Consider the following 24,929-nt stretch of genomic DNA (forward strand, 5'->3'; position numbering starts at 1 on the left):
TGAGTATCTCATTACTCAATGAAACTACACTGTGCGTTCTCATGAGCATTTAAATATATTACTTGTGGCAAAGTTTACATTGTTTTAAATATATTTTGCTACTTAAAAATCTTCTAGGCAAGACAAAATAATCCCTATAATATCTTCATCAGAGAGGAGAAAATAAAGCTTACCTTTCCACTGAATGATGGGATACTGTTGAGTGCACTTAGGACTACAAAAAACCACCCCACACCATAAGCTTCATAGCACCTGTCCAACAACTCATATGAATCTTGATGTGGTTTGCTAAGACTACCTGTTAGCTGAAAAGACCATTTCGCCCATCTGTGAGGTGGCATGGCATGGCAATTACACCCTTCACAGAAATGGTATAGGACAGGAATGACAGAAACATGCATTTCATATTCATTTAAAGGATTTATGATGCAACAAGAGTTGCAGCAGATAGAGCTGATGTGATTCCTTACATTCTTGCTTATCAAGACTACCACTTGATAAAAAGTGCCTATACTGTGTGATCAGAAACCCAAATTAAAAAAAAAATATAAAGTACTTGAAACAGCCCTCTATGCCTTATTGAATCAGTACAGGAGCTCAGTGACACCAGCACTGGTTCCTGCAGTACCTCGACATTTGTGATTGCAGAGTTCTTCCATACAAGAAATTGCTCAGTGTGACCTTGCTTAGCTTAAAAGGGAAAAGAAAAAAATCTTGAACAGAATGAGGCATTGCCACCTGCCATCAGACAGCTATCAAATCATTCCTCTGCCAGCCAGTAACTCACATTTTGTTTAATGCCTGTGTCAGTGAGAGATTGCCATCCATAATAAAGTGAGAAGGATAGCAGAATTTTGCAGCACCCATGGATCTGAAATAAAGTGCAAGTCATACCACTTTTTTAGTTGGAAGATACCATCTCACTATAACACATTTGTGTCAGGTGGAGGAACTCGATCATCCAGATGTAGGTGAATAACCCTCTTCAGCCACCCAGTATGATCCTGATAATGTCCCCCACTTCCACATCATATCTGGCCTGCCCTCAAAGCCTTCATTGAGCTTATTTCCTTCAAAAGCACATCATGAAAAGTGGAAGCTGCTATTCTCTTTATTTTCTTCTCATAATTGAAAAAGAACAAAAGCTAAAAACGCAGGCTCAAAAGCACAGCTATGAAGGAGTCAGTCCAAGTTAAAAACACAACAAAAGCGAAATGACCAGAAAAAAATCCCTGCTCTCCCCCAGAACTGAAGGCTCCCAGGCTGGAAATTTTCTCACAGAACAGTCATCTTTCAAACCGGGAGATTCCTATTTCTTTAACCTCTATCTGTGGCATTGCATCTATTTCCTCAGGGCTCTGGCGGACACTAGAGCTGGACCTTGCATGGCTTCTGCCTGCTTGTCTGGGCTGCTCCTCTGCCAGGATGGGCTAACTGGGAACCTGAAGTGGTGGCAAAGCCAGCTCCCAGTGCTGAATCTTCACAGCATTCCTAGCTCCTGGCACCCCATGGTCACCAGCTTCCCAAGGCAAGTAAATCTGACAGCTCAGAGATCTACCAAGCCTTTGGGGAAAAACGTATCAAAATTATTCTTTTCTGGTTTCTAAATGAAATGTGAAATCTGCCAACTTCCACAGTAAGCACAATGAGTCTGAGAGATGGCTCCTCACTTAGTAATGACCATCACAGTTAGTTTTTGCCAAAAAGGCAACATCTCAATTGTTTCTGTCACCTTCCATTTATCTGTTCCTTCTTTCTAGAGCCGAGCAATTTCTTCATGAATGTTTGCAAATGAAAAAAGATTCCATCAAACTTTTTCTTATTTATTTGGAGAAGATCTGACCACTGAGCTCTGCCTGGTCCTTATTCCAGCACTTAACTACCATGTGCTTCCAGTGGATTATTCATATTTTTACCCAAAGCCAGGGCTGCCCCACTCACCAGTGAACTTACAGCTGCATTTCTTGGGTCTCCAGTCTGGAAATGACTACTCTAAAATGCCCTCTCTTGCAACTCCAGTGGTCTGTCTGGGTTAGTGCCGTTTTTTAGCAACTCTCTGCTTCCTCTACAGTGAATATTGTTTGTGCGATTACCTACTTAGCTTGTAAATTCACCATCAGGCTGCTAGAAAGTCAGCTTTTATTAGGAAGGTTGTCAAAGCAGAGTGATACAAGGCTGCAGAGTGACTACACAGAGAACACTCCTCCAGATCTTTCTGTTTTTCTATCTGGCTGCATTTTGAGATTTTTGATAAAATTAGAAAAGCATTACAGGGCTCCCATGTCTTCCTAGCCCTGCTTATCCCCAGCTATGGAGCTGTAGGGTACAAGGGCTTCACGTTGAAAGTAAAAAACAACAAAACAGAAAAGGCACAGCTGTGCACCTTGTGGTGCCAGAAGTGATACACAGAACCTAACAATGACAGCTAGTATAAAGAGAAGAAAAGCTGTAATTTATCAGTTATTCTGAGTGTGTTGATGGACTGAGGCTGTGGACACTGGAAGAAGGATACTGGGTAGGTTGGAGGGATCTGGTTGGTTACAACCTTCCTGGGTTTCAGTTGTGCTGATGAGGAAGGGATTCATGTTTAGAACCAGCTTCTACAAGAGCTGTACTCAAACCATAACAGGAGTGAAAAGGCACTAGTGTGTAAAAAGGAATATTGTATGTTAATCTTCAACATACCATGGGTGCGGATAACCAGCTATTCATGGAACTGTTTTAAAGCAGACTAAACTAAGACTTGGGACTAGTTACCTTTTAAGAGCCCTTGTCACCTGCTGGTTAGTGGGGTTTTACAGTGCATGAGCTCTTGGGACAGGGATATGCTCTCTGTGGCCACGTGTAAGAAATACAAAAAAACCCCTCAAACCAGCAGTCTGACTTATACATCTTTTGTTATTCTGTTTGAAGGTAGCTGTGATAACCAGAGCTGGGCCAGACACTGGCTGTTCTGGGATTTTCAATTTTTTAAATGGCTGAAGAAATCTCCAACAAAAAGATGGGCATAACAACCAACATTTGGTAGCTAGCTCATTTGTAATTTCTAAAACAGTACTTTATTTTGCCTCTGAACTGTTATAGTTAACTCATTTTATTGACAGGAATAATAATAGGAAATCTGATGATGAGAAATATTTTTCTTTACCAACATTCTTTTAAATATACCAAAAGTCATTAAAACTAAATACAGATGCTTTAGAATATATAACCAGAGTACCTGATTGGCAGTGTGTGCCAATACCCTTTTGCTAACATCCGGATGAAGAGTCCAGACTACCGTCTAAAATCTACACAGGTAAATACACATAAAATCCACTCGGATGCCTGAAGTTCAGATTTCTTTGTCTATATTTAGCTACAGCACTTTAGAAGTCAACATGGTATAGCGTGGTGGGGTAGGGATCTGAGTGTTCAATGTTTGTATGAGAAACACAGTTTTATTTCCACCAGGTACTCGTTTTGGTGGCAACCGGCAGGGATTATTTCTGTTAATGACTCCCTCAGTATTTTTCAGGATAAGACCCTAAGCAGAATGTATTTTTCATGTAGTGAGCAGAGAGACTGCTCTCTCCAGATTTTCATGGATTGGAGGGTATGGTACCCTACACAAAGCTGCCTCTTAAACTAGAAGAAACAGGGATTGGTAGAAGATGGATAGGAGATAAAGGTGAGAAGGAGATGACAACAGATGGTTTTAAAATAGGTCTGGAAAGAACTGCTTGTGTGGTTCTGCAGGATTGAACCTCATAATCATTATCTCATTAATAACTGTTAAGAAAAATAAATAGCATTCTTATAAAATGCACCGCACCACAAAAACAGGGTACTTTATCAACATGTTGAAAGATTGGAATATCACAGAGAAAGATCTGAAAACTTGTGAAGGATTGGAGAAATATAAATGGGATTAATATTTGCAGATTTTTTTTTTTTTTAAGTAACTTGTCTGGGGGCTGACAGGAATTTCTGCTGAGACTGAAGAGGTTCCCATGGAAAACACTTGAGCAGGAGCTGGTGACACTTGCCAGGCACAACAAGGTCGTGTGCAAAACATTACAACAGTAGGAGACAAGGCATTTGCAGCAGCGGTAGAGATATGTTAGTGTGATAGTCAGGATAGGTGACCGTTAGTGCCATTAAATAGCGCCCTTGTGGAACTTCATTTGCAACCTGTCCACAATTAACACACATATTTAACGTAAACTGTAACTGTAAAAAGGTAGAAAGGGACTACTAGAGACTCAAGAGGGCTGAGGAATGCATCCTCTGAAAGACTGAGCTTGGTTTATTTACTCTGGCAAAAGCACATGTGTGAGGAGATAAAACTGGTTTCTGAAACTGTGTCTAAGAGGGGAATCCTCAGGGATGGAAAGGCAAGAATTATTTAAAGTAATGGTCAGTGCTGGCACAAAACCAAAGCTGCATCATTAACTGTTTATGAAAAAATTCAGTTAAGAAGTGAAACTGAGGTGTCTAATTATCAGAGAACTGAGGTTGTGGATCAGATATCAGGAAAAATAAATAAATCTAATTAGTTTTTTTATCGTACTGTGAAGGAGGCTGCAAGACATATTGCTTATGCTAGAAGACAACTGCATGTGATGACCCACAAGCTCTCTCCTAGTCCTGTTACTGTAAATGTGAACAATCACCATGGGTAAATAAAAGCACACACTGATATTTCCCATCACCAGCATCTCCCAGTGGTATGGGGAAATGTGAACACTGACCTCACTGACTTGGAGAAATAAATACTCTTGAGAAAGGGATTCATGTCCCTCTAGTCTAATCTTTGATGGAGAGACACAGCCCCTTTCTCCTGCTAAAGGTGATTCAGTCAACTATCTGCAGGCTCTTCCTTTAGGAGAAGATGGACTGCTTCCTGCAGGGGCCTTTGTCTCTCCACAGAGGATGAGACGCCTGAACTGGACATCTGATTTGCAAAAGCAGAGGGAGTTTGAATCCTCTCCTGCATGAACAGGGTTTGTGTTCTGTAGTCTGTGGCCTTCTCTGTGAGGTTTCCCCTAAGAGCAGTGACCATATCTAGTCACAGTAGGTCCCTGGAACTTGAGGAGAACCCAGAACTTTAGGTATGTATCTGCACAGAACTGTAATTCTACAGTAAACTGAGTGCTCTCTCGCCTCACTCTTAGTGCCTTTATTTTAATTAATTTTAAAAGACAATCTTTAAATACAGTAATTGTAAGAATATAGTTTGTTTTCAAAATAAAAAATTTTCTAGTTGAGCGAATTATATATTCATTTTGACATATATAAAATCTACATCAATACCAAATGGAATCATATAAAAACACTTACAAGTTAGGCAATTATTCTTTTCAAATCAAACCCACAATGGGACGAGAAATTTTCCAAGACATTTTTCCTACCATTAGTGCACATTACTAGAAGCAATTGCTTTTCCCTGAAGCCTCCAAAAAGCAAAAGAAATGATCAAACAGCTTGTAAAATGACCCATTATTTTTCTTCAGCATAACTGCCAAAATCATTTATGAAAATACAACCACTTTCACTGTTATTAAATAGAACATTAAACAAATCATATTTAACACTAAAGCAAACATGAGAAAATTTAAGCAGTGTTTGTATTTCAACTTGAAGAGAGAAAAAACCCCATATTTTATTTGCTTACCTCTTCAAATTTTAGTGCAATCATAGAAAAAGCTTTAAAAATTGCATCTGTTGGGCCTGTTATTGTCACAATTCTCTCTGGACAGGAGCCTTCTGAAATATTGATTCGAGCACCACTCTGTCAAAAAGAACAAATATTTTCCAAATTTATACCTTCTAGGGAGCAAACTAAGTAGGCTTAGGGACATAGTTTGGGAAAGAATATGTTGAGGCATCTTATTCCCTCCCCCACAACTGCAGCCCCAACATCATATAATTTCAGTATTAACTGATCATACTCCAAAAATTCATCTAGCTGCAGGAAGCTGGATTCTGTCTGGGTAAATACTTATATAGTCTCCATTGCAGTATGCAAATAATGCCTCTGTAACTCAAAGTTGCAAGTAGTTGCATAATCAAGTCTTTTCCCTTCCCTTTTGCAGAGTTAACCTTAAGAAGGTCCAGAGTTGCAGAATTTCAGACAAGGTGGTTGTCTCCAGGGAGCATCAACATCCTCTAGGAAAGACACATGTCTGTGGTTTGGAGACCCAAAGGCAGGGCTTCATTTGTGTAGCTGTGGCATTGCTTTGCACTGTGGAGAAGGTTCCTTATAAACATGTCTCATGTGAAGGCAATCAATTAATTTGCACTGAACAACCCTTTAAAGGAGTAGCAGCAGCACAGGCAACAGCAATGGTGTGATCTCCTTAAGGCAAGTAGCCTGTTGGAAGCAGTTAGGAGACAAGCCAGCATGGCTCTCAGATGTACTTAGTCACACTTATGCCATTGTGGCAGTGCAGAGAAAACCCCTAAACTAGAGGTAAATATATTTAAGAGGATGTTGGTGTAGATAACGATAAAAGCTAGTTCAAGTAAGGCCCATCCTATGCTTCCCCTGAGGTTTCAGGCATGGAAATATGTTAATACAGTCTGAACAAGTCACTTGAGCCTCAACTCATCCATGGGCACTGACTTTCTGGAGGATCTGTGCCTGTAGAAAATGTGAGATAATCTGGGTTAATTTGGCCCTTTGCCTTCAAGGTTATCACAAATCAGCTGATGTGCTCTGTGTCTGAAAGGTTGCTCCACTGTGGATTGGTGGTGGCCAAAATTCACAGATGTCACTCCTCTGATAGATGACTGGTCAAAGCAGAGCTACGGCAATTAAAACATTATGTGGTGGCCTCCATAGCTGCGTAGGAGGTTAACAACTGCAGGGCACGGAAGTGAGATTTTTGTACTTTCCTTTAGGCCTGAAGTTGTTTCTGACAGTTCCCTGATGACAGGGCAAGACAGAGTTGCATTTCATTCCATAAAGATGGCATGCAACTTGCCACATCTGTCAGGAAAATAAAACTAAAGTTGCGTTTTGCTTTTAAAGAAGTACAGAGGATGTTAATAATTTAAAGGAAGACTGAGTTATCATCACTTGGAGACACAGCCTCCTAGTCTTGTGCTGATATGGAGATGCCCATGATCATAACTAGTAGTTCAACTACAATGTGTTTAATCAACTGGCAGGATTACCTAATATATTTGAAACATTTTTTCTTCTATTTTTTTAAGTCTTAGCAAAAGCACTCAAGTGTGAAAACATGGCTGAAAGCTCTTATCATCAAAAAAGGAGCTCTGAACTCATTCAACCTGACAATGACCTCCCTACTGTGTATATTTAACGATATATCTCAGCAATTTTCTTTACTACAAATATTTTGAGATTTCTCTGCCACAGACTTTCTGTCAGTGTATAAAACAGTAAAACAGTTGACATAGTAATGTACTGCAGATCTACCAGAACCAAACTGACTTTCTTAAGGCATCCTCTACACACTTCGCACTCCTAAAGTTTCAACCTGTTGAATTTGTCTTTGTCCTTTGACTTATGCTTTTAGCACTTGCTTCAAAGAAGGAAAATCAGACGCATCTCCAGGTAAGATGTGCTGCCTTGCAGGACAAGTGTGGGTCTACAACCTCCAACTGGGCACAATCCTCTGAAGACAGAGAAAGTTGCTGTGCAGCAGCGAAAGAAGCTGCAGAAGCTGGGGAGACTGAGGTTTAGGTGGTGCCGTGTTTTAGTTATTCTTTTTGTGCTTACAACATTTTCAAAGGATGTTAATGACAGGTGTGCTGGTCTACCCTGTTTACATCCTACTCAACTGTTAAACAATAAGAAGTTAAGGCTTTGCCAAGACATGACAGAGGGATACTCTGGCTTATGCAAGTCTGGCTCCAGCTCTGCTGAAGCTTGTGTCTATTCTCAAATTTCACATAGCATCTGATTTTGGAAGCTCTCTACCAGGAGGCCAAGCCATGTGCAGGGCCAATGCTGGTATGCTAAAGAAAGATCCCATGGTTTAGATGCACAGAAACATGCTGGCTAAGCTGTTCCTGAGATAAGAGAGCAGCAGGCATATTGCTAGGGGAATGGAAGACTCCAGACTGCTGTGGCAAGAGGCAGTTTACATTAACAACGTTTAATGGTAGTGCATTTAAATACCACCACTTGGAAAGAGTGGTGACGGTAAATTAAATGCCCACTTGATGGCAGTGTCGGTCTGCAAACGCTGAATTTCCCTGTTCTCTAAACTGGAAAGACAGACAGGTGAAGACGTCAAGGCTTGTCTTACCTCCTCCCTCATCTTCTTAACTGTCTCACCTTTCTGTTAAAGAAACAGAAAAAAAGTTAGCCTGGGTTGATGAAGTGAACTGATATACAACATTTTGACATGAAAATAAAGAAAGTAATTTTCCTGACCTTTCCGATAATGCTTCCAACCTCCTGCAACAAAAAGAAAAAAAGACACTGTGATATGATTCACTATAGAAGAGCATTTGGTTTGCTCCTAAGCTATTTCACTATCACTTCTTTCAAACCTGCAATGTGAAGTGTAGCTCACTTCCATTGCAGCTGTATACAAATATGCCATGTTAGAAACAAAGGGATGGACTGAAAATGCAGCTTTGCCACTTACTGATTGTGCAAGAAAAACACCTTTAACAGGAACTGATCTTGTGGTTACGGATCAATCCTGCTACTATAAACACAGATAAACCCCTATCAGGGAATGAAAAGTTTGAACATTATAGAGCTGCATAACCTGACAGAAAAAATGGGATATAACGCAAGCATCAAAATAATTGCTGATCTCTCTGAGGGCAGGTGTTTACCCTCTTTACACCATGTAATATCTAGAGCTGAATTTCCATGCTACTGAGTGTTATTGTGTAAACACCTGGTGGCATGTCTTAATCTCCCTGTTAAGCACTTACAGAACAATAATTGCTAATCACTTTTTAGGAATTTGGGAATTGCTACTGGGCTCCCGCAATTTTCCATGAAGGCACAGAAAATACTGAGAAATGTCACCAAGAACATACAATAGTGGAACAATTTGGCAGTTCTGGCAATATCCCAAGGGTTAAAAGCTTGGTGCATAAAACCAACAGATAACGAAAATAAAGCTAATAATTTTCAAATGAATAATGTAGGCATGTTACATAAATCATGCAGGTATGACATCAGACTGGAAATCATCTGATGGACAGGAGACCAACTAAAGGAAAACAAACTCCCCTCCTACACTCATATTGTGAAATCTACTTCAACGGTTAAAGACTCTCTCACATGCTTGATAAGTCCCAGACATACAATATACAGTTTCCCCCAGCTCCCCCACTCCAGATACTTCAGTCTGACCCATCCTGAAACACAGTCCAAAGAGTAAGATTTAAGAAATTGTCCCCCATTGCTCTACCCAATGATGGGCTCGTGACAAAGTGGTACTAACTTCACTCTGCAGTAGAGGGCTACCTGTAGCGACCTTGAGAGAGGTGGTTCTCACCAGAAGGTTATTTATAAGCTCATAATCTGAAACTGCTTGTGCTTGCAACTCCTCACATCCTGCTCGCAAAATGTAAAGACATTTCAGTGAGAAGACAACCTATCTCAATGAAGAACCTTGCCATATGGTTCTCTGTGAGTCTGCGCATAACACCAGGATGGGAGCACGGTCAATACACTGCTGGACAAGGCTGCTATTTGCCTTCACCTACACAGGCTGGAGAAATGGGCTGAGAGAAACTTCAGGGAGTAAAACAGAAGTCAAATGAAAAGTCCTGTGTCTGGGATGGAACAAGACCATGCAGAACGATGAGCTGGGCAAAAACTTGCTAAGTACAAACTGGCTTTGCAAAAAAACAGTTCTGAGGATCCCAATGAGCAACTCCAGCATAAGTATATGAGTGCACCAGCAGTGCATCCCTGATGAAAGTGTATTAGTGAGAGCGTAGCCAGCAGGCTGAGGCAAACTATTTTTGCCTTCTCATTGTGCTTGTGAGACCATGTCTGGCGGATGGTTTCTTGTTTTGGGTTCCTAGTAGAAGACAGACAAGGACATATGGAAGAGAATCCGGTGCAGGAGCACAAAAATGGTCAGGGGACTGGAGCACAGGACACATGAGGAGAGGCTGAGAAAAGTGCATTTGTCCACCCTTAGGAAGAGAAGACTTGGAGGGATCTTATTGTTGTGTACAATAAGGAAAGGTAAGCTGAAGCCAAACTCCAGAAAGCACAAAATGCAACAAAGGTGACTTGCAACAACAAGTTCAAAATGAGAAAAAAAAAATTAACATGCAGATGGGTGAACATTGGAGCAGGTACCCAGAGGAGCAGTGGCGTCTCCATCTTTGGTGGTGTTCAAACCCAGCCTGGGGAAGGCCCTGAGCAACCTGATCCAACAGGATTTGCTTGATTCAGGTGGTCAGACTGGAGACTTTTGGGATTCCTTCTAAACCCTCCATGAGCTTGTGATTCTTCAAGCATAGCCTTATGTCAATACCTAACTAGCCACAAAATTCCTCAACCCAGTGAGGTCCATCTCAGGTTTCTTTTCAAACTTAACTTCTTCTGTTTTCCATTTCATTTTTTTATTTCCCTTCCAAGATGGGGTTCTGCTCTCTTGTACGTGCTGACTAGAGAACAGATACTGATATTTCAATATCAATTGCAAATCTTCCAGAGACAGTCATTGCAAATCTTCCAGAGATATCTGCCTTGCAAACCTATAGTTCTGCTAGCTGATGTACAGTGGACCTTTACAGATCACACAGCTGTGTGACTGTTCTTGCTAAAGCTTCCTGTGTCCATCTGGGACTGTGAGACATTTGTCCATCTGCGCATACAATGCACAGAAGGAGCTCTGTGAGATGAATGAATGAAGTGGACTCACTGCGGCTTTGTGTCTTGTGACTGAATTATCCTGGGTCTCTCCATGTGTGGGTTTAGGTCACATCTTTCCCTGTGGCTGAGCTGGCCACACCAGTGTGTTGTGTAGGATCTCTAATGAGGTGCAGCTTTTTGTTAGCAGTGACACATTCAGGATACCCATTCCACTAAACGCTTAAGATCTTACTAATTTTTATATGATCACTGTAACTCTGCCAAACTGCCTGTAGCTGTTTAATGGGATTAAGCGATACAGGGAGTAAGAGTCTCAATGGTGATAAGCCTTGAGAACCCTCCTCATGTCTAGTAGTTCCTGTCTGCCCACTCAGCACATTCAGCAGTTTTACCTCGAAAACTTTTTCCATTCTTCTCAGCCCCAGCTTTCAGAAATATATATATATATTTTTTTAACAGATTCTTAGGAGGTAGAAGGACCTTTTGCTATGGGTTAGCGTATTGTGTTTTAATTGCTATGGGCAAGCAATCATATTTCAGTCCATGGTATAATTTCAGTTTCTCTATATCTGAAGTTTCAGTAGAAGCTGTAGGCCTGGTCTTGAACTTGCAAGGCTCTGCCAGTATACAGTTAGTATAAAATCTGTCCAAATCCATTTGATCATCCTGAGTCTTAATGACAGATGTTGTTCTTTTAGAAATGTATGGATGGGTCATGGCTAATAAGTACAAAACTATCTTCCTTGGAAATACGGAAAAATACTTTTGCTTTGGAAACAGAAAAGCAATATACAGTTTGTAGCCCCAGTGAAAAAAAAAAAAAAGTCTATTTAAAACATGGAAGTATTTAAACAAACAGAGTAGAGCATAAAATATCAGGATTCTCAAGACGCTTGTTCTGCTGAAGTCTGTGGGAGTTTTGCTATTGTTTTCAGTGGGCATGGGAATTCTGTCTTACTATTCATCACCTTGTTATTACCAAAAAGTACAAGCTGACGAAGAACTCAGAGAATGATTAGTGTGAATCTCACTGAGAAAAAAATATTTCAATAAGACTGGTGACCACTTCCTTGGAACATGCTAGTAAACGTCACTTGAAGAAAGGCAATGGTAAAGAAGTGGATGCTTGCTTTCATGCTGAAATGCAGCATGTAGTATTATTTACACACCTCATTCACATGAATGAGATGAATTTTATTCTTAATGAACATCTGGGGAACAGGGGGCCCATCACAGGGCAGAAAGCTATTTCTGCAGTTTTTATATCACCTGTGGTCACGTGAGGGCAAGACAGCACCACCAGAACAAAAGGTGGCACCAGAGAAGTCTGTGAGCCAAGGCTTTTGCAGGGCTCTTGATGGTGCGAATGACTAAAAAAAAAGATCTAAAATAGGCTCTAGGAGAAAGCTATTTCCTAATCAATTATCTGGTGTGCCCTTTGAATAGCAAGAGAAATAGATCAGTCATGTTAAGAAAACAAGAGACTTAACAAACGGTAACAAGCCTTGGTATAAAGCTTAACCTTTGATCTGTAAACATAATGAGTGAAAATCCATCACTTTTCTAAGTGTGAGGCTAGTTTAATAATTATTGAGGCCCAAGAAATAAAAAAATCCCCAGCTAGTTATTCCAAGAGCATATAAAAGCACAGGTCTTGCTCTATTACCACAGCCCATGCAGATTCTATCATCAATGCCACAAAGTGAATGGAACACTAACATCACAGGAGCCCTGAGATAAAGCCACATCTGGAAGAAAACAAATCTAAAAAATAATATAAGAATATATACTTTCGCTACGAAGCATCTGACAAAGCACAAGTCCTAAATCCTGCAATTCATTCAGGCAATGCTTTGCTTACATATGCCTGCCTGCCTACTATGACCATGGACAAGGTAGAACCAGTATGACTGGACTCTAGAAACGAAAAAGCCTGCTATAAAAGCATTGATAAAGGAAAGAAATACAGCATTCCATGGTGGAGAAGCACATCTGTCATGAGACAAGGAGGAATCCTGGTGGCAACAAACAACATCTGTGTTGATAAAGTTTTCTAGACCAGCACTAGTTGTCTTTCTGCCATCCATAAAGAGGCATAAAATAACACAACTCTCTCTCTTTGCCTTGTTCTGAGGATAGAGTTGCTGATACTGTATAAGTTCATCAAGATGCTTACATGGAAGACCCCAGGAATGTGTTCCATGAAAATGTTCTGAACAATGTGTTTGTATGGAGCACATGAGCCATCGGCATTTTTCAAAGGCTGAGAAAAAGTCTCAGTGAGTTTTGGGAAACATGAGTTAATGTGTCTACCTCATGGAACAAACGGCTGCCTTGGGTAAACTGAGAGTCTGATCTGTGTTCCAGGATTTTGTAGGATTAGCCTCACTGACATGAGTGCTAGGAGATGCTTCAGTAGTCACTGTCTGATGCTAACAGCTCTAATTTAATTAGACATGGCAGTCCAAGCTGTTGCTGAGACTGATTTCATGCTACCCAATGTGGTAGTGTATGAGGAAACCTTCAAATTATGGTACTTCTAATGGAGATGCCAGTGTTACAAATCTTCCATAGGTCTATCTACCAATTTTTGGGCAGACGTGCCAATGGGCATTTCTCATTTGCTTTTTGATAGCAGATAGATAAGCAATTTACATTCAATTTTACACCAAACCTCCTAGCCCGCGCTCTATCTTCCCCCCCCCCACTCCACAACAAACAAACCAAAAACTGGATAAAAGGAAGCTGAGAAGAGTCCTTATCACTGTCTACAACTACCTGAAAGGAGGTTGTAGCATGGAGTAACAAGTGACACGACCAGAGGAAATGTCCTCAAGGGAAGGTTCAGATTGGATATTATGAAACATTTCTTCACAGAAAGGGTTGTCAGGCATTGGAACAGGCTGCCCAGGGAAGTGGTGGAGTCACCATCTCTGAAGGTGTTTAAAAAATATACAGATGAGGGATGTGGTTTAGTGCTAGAGTTAGGTGACGGTGGTAGTTGATGGTCTTAAGGATCTCTTCCAACCAAAATTATTCTATGATTCTGTGATGTGTCCCTCTGCCTGTGATGCTGAAACAGGAGCACTGAGCAGGGTGTGTGCCTTCTTCAGTCTCAGCTGATTAAAAAGTGTGAACTGATAAGGAGAGTCTGTTTGACAGAAGTGGGAAAATTCAGCTATGGAGATTGTTTTGGGGACATACAGTGCCCAGGGGCTGGGGGAAAAGACTTCTGTCCTTTCTGTTGATTTTTAAGTTAGTGGGGAATGCTCAGCTGCTACTACAAACACACTTAGAGGAGATTCATCTCGCATTGTGTATTTGGACGCAGAGCTTTGTTCCATGACTAGAGCTCTTAGGTACCACAGTAATGCAAACAAACAAAAAAAGAACTATAACAGTAATAGGCAGGACAGTCAATCCTCATAATATCCTGACAGTGTTCTTGGAAACTAGAAAGAGCAGAGCAAATGTTAACCTGGTTGGCATTTTACAACTTGGATTAAATTACTGAAAAGGTGATTCTTACAGCTACTTTGTTGTATGCTATGTTTTAATAAGTAAAAAATTAAGGGGAAAAATGGGCAAGAAGAAGCACATTACCTTCAAGAAAAAATATTTGTGTTTGGTTTATAATCTTTCATCAGGCAATTAAGCAGGCACAGAAAAGTGGCCACTAAAAGAAATCCCTGGTGCTAAAACTATACTATCTATACTGATGCAAATGTCAATTTTCTCCATGATACATGTCTGTATTTCACAGAATGGTTAGGGTTAGGATTGGAAGGGACATTTGGAGATCATCTAGTCATCTAGCTGTTAAATGTGAACAATCACCTTACTGAGTCTATTTTTTTCTTTTTCTTGTAAAAAATTCTATATGTAGCATCGTAAAACAGTCACCAACATGCCTGAAAGTCACCACTGAAGTTGGATGCAGGTCCGCTGTAACTAGTCCTTCCAGTGCCACAAGGCACCAACTGATCCTGCTGAAAACATTAGCAGATAAAGTTCCTCAGGGCATCTAATATTAAGACATTAGTACTGGTAGTTTAGTGCCTAAAAATGAAGGCACTCATAGGGTTTTGTGCAAACCTGAACATTTGACCGCAGGTACATTTTTCTAGGTCACTACTGCTGAAACGATGATAAACATGTCATTGAGCAAATGGTATCAGGGAAGGAAAAGCTCCACTCAGTCATCATATCTTTCCTCCATCAGTGCAGATTATATATTCTACATGTGCTGCTCTTCCTAAGACATGTTTAAAATATGCTAAGGAGACTTCCAGACTCTCATAAAAATCCCAATACCAGGATTTTCTCTTGGGATTCCCTGATTAGGATTTATTTTCAAAAATATTTTTTTTATCCCATTATTTCCAGCCACAAGCACTTGCATCATTCGAAATAATGACATTCCATTACACTCATATTTATTTTCTCCAGGTATTTATGAGAATGTCTGAAGAAAGCTAGACACAGTCTCCTCAGCCTCCTAAAACTTTCTTATTTTTCTGCAAATTCCCTCTCTGCTCAGTCTTCAACATCACTCAGATGCATGGTGCCTGCTGCTGAGCACAGAACCGCAGGTGTGATTTTTCCACAGGAACAGTAAGGTAATTACTGTTTCTTTGCCCCATGATGCACTAACACTATACATCCAAAACTGCATGTGTTTTTGCTGCAATAGCATTTCTCTCCAACTCAGCATATCCCAAATGTGTCACTCTCTAGACACTGCCACTTCTGATGCCTTTCAGCCTTTTCTTCTTTCCAGATTTCCTTCTCTCACTGAACACGTATCTTCTAAATTACTTTTCCCAGTTAATTGCCTCAGGTCTCTAATTTACACCTCTCAGTATTTGGCAAGACTCCTTCTTCCCCGCCAGTTTTCCCTTCCCTCCTTCGTTCTACCTGTAAACTGTTTCCTTGTTCTTGCTAACCATCTGACTTCATTAATCCATTTTGTTTTCTATTTCTGAACTCCTTCCCCTTTCTCTAAAAGACTCTTCAGATTCAATATATTAATATATTCTACTTTGGTTTCTTGCGAACTTCACTGCACCCAATATAGTTTCACCAATGCGCACCTTTGCACAGTGCATTTGAAAATGATGCTTTTTTTCTTCTGCAGGTTTGTACTGAAGGAAGGAAGCAGACTCCTGCGCTACCACTATGAGATGGAGACCAAAGTGGATTTGTGACCCTGCTGCCCTTTCCATGCTGGCACATTTGAACATTTTCTCATGTTCCACCTCATGGACCCAGCTTTCAAATCTCCATTAAGCTGCTTTCCTGAAATTTAACATCTTTCTACCGACACAGTCACTTTACCATCAACATCTAAAATTAACCTTTAAGGATAAGTCTCTAGGGTCTTTGTCAGCCTGTTAACACCAGCTGTGTACTAACCCAAACCAGCCCAAAATCATGTAATCATCATCCAGTCTACTCAAAGTAGGTGATTTTCCAGGAGTTACTTCTTTCTGGGCAGGAACTGACCAAAACTAGAACAAGAACACTGCAGATGCCAAATACTAAGTTATGTTGGCAGAGACCTGTGGGCAATGCTATGATTTTCCAGAGTCTTCCAACCTCATTACCTGTGGCAGTAAGCATGAAAAACAACCAGCCACAAGTCATGGGAATAAAATTTCAGACAACCATGTAGCAAGGAATGTTAAGAGAGAAACATCGAGCCCCATGAAAGACCCTGTAACATGTAGATACGCAAAAGAGGTTTGATTTTGACAAAAATTAAAAAAGGAAGAAAAAGCGAAAGGCACACTTCTTTTGGAGCTTGAGCTCTGCCTCTCCTTACAGAGGGCTCTGATAGCTGGGGACTGTTTGCCCATGTACGTACATATGTTCAATTTGTGTTTCATAAGCCCTTCAAAAATGTTGAACTGATCTGGGTAAATGTTGCCATTTTTGTCTTCGCTGGAAGCAGAAATCTTGCAATCCTTGCAATATTCGAATCCTGCCAAGAAACTCTACTCTTAAAGCAGACAAAGGTAATAAAATGTCTGTACCAATTCATGTCTCTGCCCTATACAGTGATTTTACTTATTTTACTTCAAGAGACAGCAGGAACTGGACGAAAAACGCAGAAGTAGGGCAACGTAAACAGCCCCATTCCATATTCCTCCTTCTTTACTGAAATGCATATAACTGTTTTATATCTTAATGTGGTGTATCTTTCTCATTAATAAAAGATGAAAATACATCTCTGCATTATTTAATATACTTTACATATCCAATTTCTGCACATCCTTCAAAACGGTCTTCAGTTCCTGTTCTCTCCAGAGCAGCATTCAGGTAACTTGGTCATAAAGGTCCTGGGCAGCAGAGGCTGCAGTGCCATGGCAGCTTTATGGGATATTTTCATCTAACTTTTCCTTAAAAACCTCCAGCGATGGATGCTGCAGCATGCCTTCTTCCTTCCTCACACACCTGTACAAGAAGTTTTTCCTAATTTTCCTTTTAAAATTCTCTGCAAAAGGAGACAGCTGTTTCTCTCTGGATGTGAACAACATCTGAGCACTGTCCTTGCAGCAGACTCCCTAACACCTGCCCTCTAATTCATCACAAGAAAGCATGAGAAATGTTTTATGTTGCTCCTGGTTTCTCCTCAGGGCTTTCACACTATCATAATGTTTTCATTGATGTAACATGGCGCAAGATGAAAATTAGCCCTTTCATACACCGTCTCACACTTTCTGAAGTCCTGGCTCAGGAGGCCACCTGAGACACTGGAAACATTTACCCTGAGGTTAACCTTTTATACATCATGGTGGTTGGCTTTGTACTGGGCCTGCACAAGGCTTTTTGCTGCTTCCACAGATAAAACACTTGCTGCCCTCCCTTAACATCTGCCTTGAGAAAATCAAAGCTTTCCCCTATTGCCAGCCAGCTGCTCCCAAATCTTACTAGGGTGCAGAGGAACAACTGAGCTGGCCCTCTAAGTGGCCTTCCCAGCTTCTTTGGTAGGAATCTGCACAAAGCATCGTGGGAGCTCAGTTGGACCTACAGCCACCTTTTTTTCCCCAAAGCAAGATAAAGCAAAGAAGCTGATGAGAGGTGTCCTACCTGCAGTGAGGCCCTGGCCCTGGGTACTTGTAGAGTTCAGGACTGTTTCCAACCATTTTCCTTTCACCAGACACTAATGTTGTCTTTGATTTTTTGCTACATGCTTTGGTTTTTGTTGTTAAAGATGTTCTTTTATTCCCTATTCCCTTACACAGGTCTGTCCATTCATATAAATCCTGATTTTTCTGTCTGCAGGTACATAATTTAGCTTAATTGCATAATTAAGATGTCAATCCTTGACTTAAAGCCCACATACGAATCACATGAAAAGTGCACATTGAAAATTTCCTAAATCTCCAGGATTTACAGCCAAGAAAACTAAGCTCAGTAGCACAAGTTATGGACTTTCAATCAGAATGAATGCAAATATCGCAAAGTATGTAGACTTTCCCGATGCAAAGGTACACTGGTAATAGAGGTTTAGAGACAGAATTAAGGTTAGTTGGGATAGAACCTCATAATTCCATGAACCACACTAATAGACAACTAACGCTAAAATGTTCTTAGTTTAAAATTATCTAATTGAATCCAGTGTGATACTATTTTTAAAAACAAGCTTTTAATTCCATTCTTCTCTTCCAAGTTATGACCAGTTATTTACAGCCCAAGCTCTGCTTCAGTTAATTGTTTTGTCTAGAAATACTAATTAGAGATCAGCAATTTCCACCTATGTCATTACCACAATATATCTTAAGAAAGAGCCTCGAAATATGTTTCTTCTTCTTCTTCAGAGGCGCATACAGTTTTCAGAGTGACCTTCTCACACTGAGTACATATTGACTCAGACATCCTTCATTCCTCTATATTAGCATTTCTAAATCACAGAAATGACATCAAAGAAACCATAAGGGTCTGACTTTTATCACCAAAATAAATTCTGACTTAATGTACACTTTTCAGTACTTAGGAACAATAAGATACATAATTAGAGCACAGTAGAGTTAACAGTATACCCCTCGAGCCTTGTTAACTGAGGATGCATGGTATATTCCCCCTTAAAATTTGAACTTTGTAGCTTTTATGGGTTTAATTTAGACCCTTGTGACTACATATGTATTGAAGATTGGACACATAACATCTGTTACTGTTAAAAGTGGATGCACACACAATCATTCACGTTCAACACAGAAAATCAGCTTTTTCTAATTTCATTTCTGATTACTATATCTTTCGTTTCAAAAAGCCCCTAGCCCACAGTTTACCTCAAATGTCCTGAAAATGACAAACGTTTGATTTTTGCTTTAATGGTATGACTCAGAGCAAAGCACACCTAAGCACATGGGAACTGGACTGAAACCAGTAGGACTATTTATACCCACCAGGATAAGGATGTGTTCTAATGCTTCTCTGGATTGGGACCAGAACCAGGTAGATTCAATCTCTAAGACCTAATTTCAAGTGCAGACATGTGCACAGATTTTAGGTGGGTTTGGTAAGAGAGGCTGTAATTACATTTGTTTGACAGATTCCTATTTAAGATGCAGATTCGACATACCAGATGCCTGCCTGAAGCTGAATATTTCAGGGGGGAAAGAAAAAATCAAACAATATATTTGGACCATTTCTCAGAAAATGTATAATTTGATCTCACATAACCTAACTTCTGAGTGTTTTAAGTGACAAACTTAAACTGTACCACATCATACTTCTTAGCAGCTCCGTAAGTAAAATACAGGGGGAGATACTTTTGCCTTCTATTTGTGCTATATCACATGTGTTCATGACATAAGTTAAAAGCATGCACTTTTAAAAAATGTAAATGCATTTTTAGTTATTAAATTAAATTCTAGGATTAGATTTATAGATAAAAATTTGTTCTCCAGAATTATATTTATATATTCACTGTCCCTTGTTAAGAAGGAGCCAAAACCATCTACTTTATATAACATTCATTCATTAAGCCTAAAAATGCTCAGCATTGCCTGATGCAAATAATACAAACATAGCTATAAAACATGTTTTTTAATTAAAAGCTCATTTTGTGATCTGGGAATGTGAAATAAACAGCCATCAAACTGTTAAGTCTGACAGTACTGAACTGGGTCTTTGTCTATGGCACAGATTTCACAGTTATCTGTGTGCTTAAGTGCTGCATTGGACAGAAAAAATATGACAATCAACCTTCAAAACAAACCCACAGGGGACCTGGACAAATACTTGGTATATCAGAGGGTTCACTCTAATAAGATGCTACATCAGAATAACAAAGAACAGAAAGAGACAGTATCTCTGTGGCAACTACTTCCACACAAATCAATGCTTTGGTGTCTTAAAAAAACCCCTGCAAAATCCAGCAAATGATGAGAAAGGCAACTCATATGCAGGTCAGCCTTATGCAAGGGTCTGCTTAATTTGGCTAACTATCAATGAAATAGCTCTTTTTTTTTCTGCTGGATCTGCTCAAAATGGGTTCACTACAAGCTGTGTTTGTTCCAATGAACTCGGGTTGCAGTGCAAACTTAAGTATGATGCCTTGAAGAGTGGGTGTGAATTTTTGGTCATGGCAATGGTGCTTTTGACCAGAGGAGGAGGAGCAGACCCTCTGTCAATGTTTTCATCAGGCTCTGATGGTGAGTTCACACACTCGCTCAACATACAGGCAACCGCTGTGGCAACAGTGAATGCTTCACCTTGCCATGCATGAGAAGGCGTATGGTAAGCGTGACATTGAGACCTCCTTCAGTCGCTTTTGTGTCCTTCGTGTTCATCCTGGCCTTGTATCTTCAACACTTAAAAGCAGCTTAGTTTTTCTTTTTCTGTTCACTTAACCTGTAAAACGAGAGAGAGAGAGAAAAAAAAAGTACCATTGAGTGGCGGAAGCTGCTCTGAACTGAGAATATTATGTTGTACAAAGCAATTAACATTCTTCCCTTCGATTTTGTGGGCTACAGTTCAGTGCCGAGATAATTCTTTTGATTATTATTCCTCCCCGATCAACTCTTCAGCCCTTCACCAAGTACAAGATAAACTTCCTTTTGAAATCATAAAAGTTCTCTAAACTTCTGGTATTTTGAAGCTGAAAGTCCAGAGCACAACAGAGTGAAATACAGTATTTTCTTCAGAACAGCACTTTCTCTGTTAACCTTTATGGTATGTATATGCAATACATATATGCATATTTACACATGCCTGGTGCTGTTTTTATTTCTCTTCCTCTTACTACCTCTTCTTGCTCTTGCAGAAGAGATATTTTTGTTTTCTCTTCAGCTAGAGAGAAATTAATTCTGAGCCTAAACACTGATGCCTGCCAGCAACAGCAGATGACACATTTTCAAAGACATCTGAGTAACTAAGAGCCACTTGGTGCGGTAAATCTGGGCATTGTCTGACTTCGTTTTTGTCTACCAGACCCAGAGGTGGATCAGTCCCTCCAAGGCCAAAACTGAGATTCAGCCCTAAGTAGAAGGAAGATTTTTCTTAATTCCTAATGACAAATTGCAGATTTTTCAGTCATTTACAAAGCCATAAATATCCTAAAATGCTAATGGAAGTTGGAAGTGCTGGATTTGAAGGGATAAACAATATGCATTGTAAGTTTGTTAATGCAAGGACATTTATCAGCACAAACAAAAATGGGAACAGGAAGGAATATTACCAAGAGCAGGCAAATTCTACAGTAGAAAAGGCTTAGAGACTCCTTATTAATTTTTGCCCTTTTTAGGCTTATCCTATAGAGCACAAACCCCTTAAACAGACATCACACCTCTCAGTAACCATCTCTTATTAATGACAATCTTATTAGATTCGCATATTGGAACTTCCCAAAAATTTGGCTAGCTTGGTCACTGGCTAATGAGCATCCCTAGGGATAACTGTTTTGTGACTCAGAGCCTACAGTGGTGTCTCACCAGGATGACAGGCTATTGACCCCTTGTGGAGACAGCTCAGATATGGGACCAAACTACTGGAGAGACCTATCAGATCGTTCCCGTAAAAAACTAGCAGGTAGCATCATGCAGACTGTTTCGTCAACTGATTATGGTCCATCTTAACAGCCACTAAACACTGACATATTAAACCAAAGAAAAGCCCATCTTAGCTGAGCACGTTATCTGTGAGAGAAGTCAACAGCAATGCTTAAAGAAAGAGCACAAGCAACATGTATGGAGTCATCTCTGGTAGACTTGCTGAGCCACCAGTAATCAGCAATTCAGGGTCTTCTGAGAGATTGTATCCAGACCAGCATTTTCGATAGCCATTTGTGGATCAATCCTCCATTAATTGGTCTAACCCACAGATGTCAAACTCATTTTCACTGGCAGCCACATCAACTTCATGATTGTCTTTAAAGGGCCGAATGTAATTTTTGGATACAACTGTGAGGCTGATGTGGCCACTGGTGAAAATGAGTTTGACACCCTTGACCTATCCAGATGGAGAAAAGCAGGAGAGAAGCAAGGTGCCTGAGTGACACGACAGTCCTGTGAAGAGGGAGAAGAGGAGATTATGGTTGTTCCTAGACTAAGGAAGGGAATGGTCCCGTGGTGGTCACCTGCTCCTTGCTGCTTGCTGAGGGAAATGTTTTGTCTCTAACAGCCGAAGCATTTTCAACTCAGCTCCGTCAAAAAAAAAAAATGATCAAAAAATCCGAAATGCCAAACAGACGCACTTTGGTACGCAAACAGTAGAATACATCTCAGCATTCTGGACTTTACGGGAGTAACACTGGCCGTATGAGATCTCTAGAAACCCATAGTAGCTTAGGGTATGCCTGAAAATTTCACAAAACGGATATGTTTCAAGTAGAAGCAAGGTATTTAAGACCCGTGAACCAAAATTTAGTGATGAAAGTATGGCTCTGTTTCTAATAAAATGTATTACCATGTGGGAAAAATAATTTCAAATTAGATACAGGTCTGCAGTTGCCATGGCCTTTTACTGCTGTGACACTACAGCAGTATGCTCACTTTTGGTAATGTTTTGGAGGAAAGCCTTTTCCCAGACAACAAAGCAACTCCCACCCAAGCCTGACCTTTTCTGAGATAAAATTGGGGAAATAAAAAGAAGTGGTTTTTTAGCTAAAACTTTTTTTTTTTTTTTAAACCACAGATGTTAAAAATAAAATTCCACCATTAAAATATTGCTAAAAGTATCACTGCCACCTAATTTTTTTGCAGGATTTTGTCTTTGCCCCTCCTCCCAACAAGCTCAAACTCTGGCACCTGGTACTGAGAAGCAGAACAAATGTCTGGGGGAGGGCTGAGAGCATGTGTGCCTCCAAAGAGTTAGGCAGCTGTGTGAGATACAAAAGGAATGAATTCAAAAAGTCATCTATACATGATAAGGAAGAATATGTGAAAGCTATACATATACCATGAAGAGAGATTTCTGTCCTTGTTTCAGCTTGGATAGAGTTAATTTTCTTCCTAGTACTGGGTACAGTGCTGTGTTTTGGATATAATGATGATAAGACACTGATTTTTTAGTTGATGCTAAGCAGCCAAGGACTTTTCAGCTTCTCACGCTGTACCAGGTACATAAGAAGCTGGGAGGGGACACAGCCAGGACAGCTGACCTGAACTGGGGAACTGGATGTTCCATACCATATGATGTCATGATCAGTATATATTTGGGGGGGAACAAGATGGAAGGGAAGGAGTTCAGAGTGATGGAGTTTGTCTTCCCAAGTAACCATTACGCATGATGGAGCCCAACTGTCCTGGAGATGGCTGAACACCTGCCTGACCATGGGAAGCAGTGAATGAATGTTTTGTTTTGCCTGTATGCATGGCTTTTGCTTTACCTATTAAACTGTTTTTATCTCAACCCATGAGTTTTCTCACTTTTACTTTTCTGATTCTCTCCCTCATCGCACCGGGAGGGAGTGAGGGAGCGGTTGCGTGGGGCTTAATTGCCAGCTGGGGTTAAACCACAACAAATTCTTACTATGTCACATCATTTACAACTGCTCCAGTTGTCCTGAGAGACCAAGTATTCTGCTAAAAAATATACAGCTTTATAAGTAAATTTACAGGACTGTTACTTATCCGGGTATTTAAGTTTTAAAGACAGATTAGAATAAAACGCTTTGTTATATTTTATTATTTTTAACTAATGAAAACGTTTTTTTCCCACACACATCACCACAAACATATGCTGGTCTAGATCTCTGTGTATATGGAGATGTCAGATTATGGCACAAGGAAGAGAATGGTTCCCTCTTCAAAGCCTTCTACCCGCCAGCAATACATCCATGAATTTATAAACCTACTGCTGTAATATACGAGCCACATAATGAGTATTTAATCAGTAAAATAATTTCCCCCTCCTTTGCACAATCTGCATTTTGAATAATTTGGTAGGTTTCAGGCTTGTGTGCACCTTTGTGTGAGCAAACAGGAAGCTAAATACATAAGGCTTTCCTTTCTTAAGTTCTGCATGATGGGGTCCCACAGTTACTTTGGGGGCTGGGAGAGTTTAGTCTTAGATTACAAAAAAAATTCGATGTGTCACACTTTTCCTGATGCCAGGTGAAAAATCAGGGGATTCACAGGTGAGCAAGGAGTACCATGCAGGCAGCTACAGCCACTGATATGGTTGAATGTTGAGTGAGGGTTTATGCATTTTACCCTGCCTTCAGCAGAGAGCTGGCAGCGACAGGAGGACAGCTGGACAACATCCTGCTTCTGACCTTGGGCTTCTGGACAAGAATGCACAAAATCCAATATGAAGGGCTCTGCAGCTCTAGGTTAAAAGCAAAAAAGTCACGCCCAGAGAACGCAGGAAAGTAGAACACATCAGATAGTTCCCAGCAAATATCCTCCTGTGGAGCTGACCATGAACTTCTGAGGACATTTACACTGCTGTTTATCACGTAAAAAATGAAAATTTCTCTTTAGGTAGAGAAAGACACCCAAATTATTAAAAATAAAAAAGCCTTTTGAAAACTCCAATAGAATGGACATGCCATCTTATGCAAATGTTTCTATCTGTAAATATGTTTCTATACATTTTCGATATTAGCTATCCCAAGTTGGCATACAATGGCATGTCCTAAACGTTCACTATTCACTACATAAGAACC

General features: G+C 40.2%; 1 protein-coding gene across 26 annotated transcripts in view; it reads right to left on the reverse strand.

The window, feature by feature from the left end:
* The window catches only part of LOC136097497 (poly(rC)-binding protein 3-like), a 518,562-nt gene that overhangs the window by 45,995 nt on the left and 447,638 nt on the right, over positions 1-24,929 (reverse strand). For 25 of the 26 annotated variants that reach the window (XM_071804382.1, XM_071804383.1, XM_071804378.1 and 22 more), the window contains 4 exons: positions 20,503-20,674; positions 8,390-8,413; positions 8,262-8,294; positions 5,657-5,773 (listed from right to left, as the gene is read on the reverse strand). In XM_071804382.1, coding sequence (XP_071660483.1) covers positions 5,657-5,773; positions 8,262-8,294; positions 8,390-8,413; positions 20,503-20,613 — 285 coding nt within the window. In that variant the 5' untranslated portion in view covers positions 20,614-20,674. The remainder of the gene's footprint in view (positions 1-5,656; positions 5,774-8,261; positions 8,295-8,389; positions 8,414-20,502; positions 20,675-24,929) is intronic. The other variant, XM_065829870.2, reaches the window with a different exon arrangement.

This window comes from Patagioenas fasciata, chromosome 2 (assembly GCF_037038585.1).
Source record: "Patagioenas fasciata isolate bPatFas1 chromosome 2, bPatFas1.hap1, whole genome shotgun sequence".
Taxonomy (NCBI): domain Eukaryota; kingdom Metazoa; phylum Chordata; class Aves; order Columbiformes; family Columbidae; genus Patagioenas; species Patagioenas fasciata.